General features: G+C 35.7%; 1 protein-coding gene across 1 annotated transcript; it reads left to right on the top strand.

Annotated features, from left to right (window-relative positions):
* The first annotated feature begins 3,018 nt into the window (after positions 1–3,018).
* Positions 3,019–4,174, top strand: LOC119570386 (facilitated trehalose transporter Tret1-like). The gene is made up of 5 exons (XM_037918141.1): positions 3,019–3,103; positions 3,177–3,204; positions 3,330–3,696; positions 3,876–4,022; positions 4,115–4,174. The coding sequence occupies exons 1-5, from the start codon at positions 3,019–3,021 to the stop codon at positions 4,172–4,174; spliced, it is 687 nt and encodes a 228-aa protein (XP_037774069.1).
* The last annotated feature ends 399 nt before the right edge of the window (positions 4,175–4,573 follow it).

Here is a 4,573-nt window from a genome sequence, read left to right as displayed (position 1 = left end):
AATAGAAAAATTGATTTTTGTTCCTTAAATACAGAAAAAAAAACTACAATATGTTTAATGATTGTACGAATCCCAAAAATGGTAATGATAATGATGATACTGATACTGACAAAAGAATATAAATAATGAAAAATAACATAATTAATATGACTAGACTGAAAGGCAATGAAAATTGTACTGCTAATAACAGCCTCTTTAAACCACTTAACAGTTGACGGCTGTTTTAGATCGTTATATTCCTGTTAGTTTTACTTACAGAATCGCTTCTGAATAATCGTCAACGTGGACATTTGAACGAAATTACAGGATTTTATTAATGAATATCCTTTCCCTCCCCTCTTGGTTCACCGGAATTAATGATTATACAGTTAAAATTCTTGATTGTTCCATCTTGAAGTCCTTATTGCAGGAATCGAGATACCTGAAGATTTGAACACCAAAGCGTATTACTTTTCCACGAGGTTTGTGGCAATTCCCTGCGACAGTAAAGATTGTTCCCAAAAGCTACAATAATACGAGGCTAGTGAATTGAGCATTGCCATACTTCAATGACTTTTCCTGATTTTGTAATTGTCTATTTCTTTTTGAGGTTAAGCAACTGTACACGAGTAACTAAGTAAAAAGATAAAGGAACAAAAAATTAGATAAATAAAGGTTATCAACTAATAAAGAAAAATAACTTCCATAAAGTAAAATGACACAAACGAAACGAAAGGTGATGTGTCTAATATGCATGTCATAACACCTGATGTCATTACTGAGTGATATCATGACAATCAACACATGAAAAATAATTGCCTTGTTACTACTTAAATGCTGCAGTCACTGAATGTCTTTTATCGAAGTAAGTCATTTCTCTCTCGCGAATCACACGGTAAGCTCTGCATTTTTTTTTTTTTTTTTTTTTTTTTGTATCTGAATTTTGATCAGATGAAGCTGTGTTATGAAATCTGTCATCGCCTTTTTTGTGATCCTCATAATCTCAAGCGCTTTGATATTTCCTTCAACATGTTTGCTGTTTACGCGCACACGGTTGGAACCTCATTTTGTTGGGCTTCAGCTTAAGATCAGTCAGAGCGTGATACATTTTATGATAATTCAAGTAAAGCTCAGTTTATATTTTGTTTCGAATCACATGGTACGTCTCCTGATACAAAATTCGTTTTAATATGTGTAATATATATTTATATATATATATATATATTATATATATATATATATATAGTGTGTTGGTGTGTGTGTGTGTGGTGTGTGTGTGTGGTGTGTGTGTGTGGTGTGGTGTGTGGTGTGTGTGTATACATCATATTATTATATTTATATATATTTATATTAATATTATATATATAGATATATATATATATATATATAATATAATTATATAAGAGAGAGAGAGGGGGAGGGGAGGAGAGAGAGAGAGAGAGAGAGCGAGAGAGAGATGTATGTAATGTTTCTGTGCCATTTTGGCCCAATATATTAGATGCACTTTCCCTACAGATTTTGAAGTCAATAATCAAATTCACATAGACACATACTAAGAATACTCAAACGCCCGTCTTCAATTAATATCTTCAAAGTTCACACGATGATTTAACCTGAAAAACGTAAAGCTATCATGGAAAGGTTGTATATCTTGATCTGTTGATATACCCAATGATCATTGAAAGTGTTTTATATTTCGAAATGTGAGCATGGATCTTAAAATTTTAAAATAAGATGCAAGGCTTCAGCAAATATTATTTCTATGTTCCATATAAAGAACAATAAATGTGTTTTTTTTTATTCAGAGAAACTATCTGGAAGTTGCCTTACCCCTTCGAAGCGTAGTTGTGTGTGTAAATAGACAAGATGACTTATAGAGCGGGTAACGCTTCTTTTCATTTCATTTAAAGATTCTGTAATTATTGATTCTCATAAATATCATTCCAATATTTGAAGTAGATTTATAGTTTTCTAGGGAGTTTATAGGTAAAATAAGGAAAACTATATATTTTTTTCAAAACTGTAAGGTAGAAAACATTTCGATAATCTCTTGTAAAACGCCCTGTTTCGGTTGCAAGAATTAAACATCAGGCAAAGTATTGAAGTTTTGGGGCTTCAGGATGCTGCAAGCCGCCCTCGTGTGTATGGTCTTCCCCCCAATCAGTGGTTTTTAATATGTCATTCTGACTTATTTCAAATGTCAAATATTGTTCATTGTCCCCAGTTGCTCCCCCTTCTTGATATTATAGTCTAGAATCTGTCTACATTCGCAAAAAAGTTTCGTAAAACATAAATTTTCCTGTCGAAACTAAAATATTGGGAATACTACTTTTACTCAGGGCGTAGGAATACGTTCGAAATGTGATTTAGAAACCAATAAACGCTTTGCTGCATTACTTAATTGTCTTTTTGTAAGATGTATCTTGCTGACTGTCATCCTATAGGAACAAATTACCCAATAGTATAGTTTAGTTGAACAGTATCAAATTTCCAAAGATAGGATGGGGCACAATCCTGATTTTTTATTTTATTTTGCACCATGCATTTGCACCTTGCTCTAAAACATCAGCAACTCTTATGATAATGATAATAATAATGGTAATAATGATAATGCATGATAATAATGATGTTAATGATAATAATGAAAATAACAATAGTAATAACAATAAAAAAATGCATCCTTTCAAAGTTTATTTTTCGTCTCTGTCAATCAGAATGGATCTACAAAATACGGACAGAGATAGAGAAAACAACAATGAAAAGGCCTCTTTTTCGCTAAGGCAGGTAAGAAAAGTTTCATTTCTCAGAAAAAAAAATATAGTTTTTACAAATTGAAATACTGAGATTCCATTTTTGTGATATAATCTAGGAAACTTATTGTATTCAACAACGCTAAATACGACAATCATACATTTAAATAAATCTTTGAATCAATTATACATCTTGTTTGTGTCATTCACTACAGCCTATACTTACCCTTACAATGCCGCACAGATAACAGTTCTGCTGGCTCTAAGTGCTTCACATTTCCTTACGGACATGATGTTTGGCTGGAACGCGGTGTTGCCGAAGCTAGAAGACACGAGCAAGTTCATGGTGACAGAGGATGACGTGGCTTGGTTTGGTAACTACCCAATGATCTGTTTTCGACGTCTGAGAGAAGTGTGGCTGTAGTGGTTTCTATCTTAAGTACAGAGTATTATTATTATTTTTTTTACAGCAGGTATCACACACACACACACACACACACACACACACACACACACAAAAAACACAAAACACACACACAAAACACACACATATATATATATAATTTTTTTTTCTTTTTAGGATTCTCGTTCATCTGATCCTTTTCTCCCCACTGCGGTATTTGTAGCAGAACATATCGGTCCACGACGGCTACTTGTCATTGCGATGTTTCCCATCGCCGGGTTCTGGCTCCTGAAGGCATACGGTCCCTACCTGTGGCTCCTGTACCTCGGCAGAGCCTTACTGGGGATCAGTGCAACGGTAGTCTACACAGTACTGCATCCGTTGATTGCAGAATTGTATCCTGCCAGGATTCGGGGATTAGCTTTAGTGCTTCCAGAAATATTCGGCTGCGTAGGAATGCTGGTATCCTACCTACTGGCTTACTTTCTTTCTTGGGACGCTGCCACTGCTGTTTCCGCTGCTCCTTTCGTGCCCTTGTCGTTTGTGCTGCTACTTGTGCCCGAGGTCTGTATTTAGAGAGTTTTAATTTATGAAAGAGAGGGATAGGCCTTGTAAATATCAAATGAAATTACTTGAATAATCTTACTATTAACTTAACACAATTTGTGAAAAATTTTAATAGGGTTGACCTGGACATTCTCTAAAAATAACGTCTCTGAAAAGCAAAAATCCCTTTTCTGCAGTCCCCGTACTGGCTGGTGAGGAAGAAGAAAATCGACGCAGCTGAGAAATCTTTAAGATTCCTTAGGGGACGAGATGACAATGTGGCAAGAGAACTGGAGGCGATTGGGAGCACGACAGTTCCCGAACAGAGTGAAGTCAAGAACCAGGTATTTATTAAAAGTGCAGAGTAGTTGAATAAGAATGAGATTCATAACCGTAGTTCCTTTTGTAAATATGAGTAACATTTTACCACCACTAGGTAATTATCAGTACAATTATTAGTACAACAGAATGTTCGAATTGTAAATTAAACTTATAGCTTGGCTAGTTAATTTGAATGTTAGCATCATTTTACCATTGCTGGTAATTAACAAGAGTTAGCATAAATTTTTAATTTTGTTCATATGTGCTTGTTTTCTTTCTTTATTTAGTAAAAGAGCTTCGAAAAAAAAAAAAACGCCTTCCTTTGTATTGACAATCATCCTTTAATTCTAAAAAGGCCGGGGGAGAGGACCTTTTTCACCTCTGGTACATTTTCCCGTGACGCGGGAGTGCAGCCGGTGCCTTCTACTGCACGTTCATCGGGGTTGCCCCCCTTTGCAGGCCGTGTTTCGCGGGTTTTGGGATGTGGTGGGTCGCAAACCCCTCCTTGTGGCATCAAACGCTGGTCTGTGCGGTGTCTGAGGGCGTGGCTGGAAGCCTCCTCTGCCTGGAAGTG

The sequence above is a fragment of the Penaeus monodon genome, unplaced genomic scaffold (genome assembly GCF_015228065.2).
Source record: "Penaeus monodon isolate SGIC_2016 unplaced genomic scaffold, NSTDA_Pmon_1 PmonScaffold_256, whole genome shotgun sequence".
In the NCBI taxonomy this organism is placed as follows: Eukaryota; Metazoa; Arthropoda; class Malacostraca; order Decapoda; family Penaeidae; genus Penaeus; species Penaeus monodon.
This window is presented reverse-complemented; position numbering and strand designations above follow the sequence as displayed.

Coding starts and splice junctions, on each gene's coding strand:
- LOC119570386 (XM_037918141.1), top strand. CDS start 3,019: ATGATGTTTGGCTGGAACGCGGTGTTGCCGAAGCTAGAAGACACGAGC. Junction 3,205..3,329: donor TTATTTTTTTTACAGCAGGT/ATCACACACACA, acceptor TTCATCTGATCC/TTTTCTCCCCACTGCGGTAT. Junction 3,697..3,875: donor TGCTGCTACTTGTGCCCGAG/GTCTGTATTTAG, acceptor CCTTTTCTGCAG/TCCCCGTACTGGCTGGTGAG.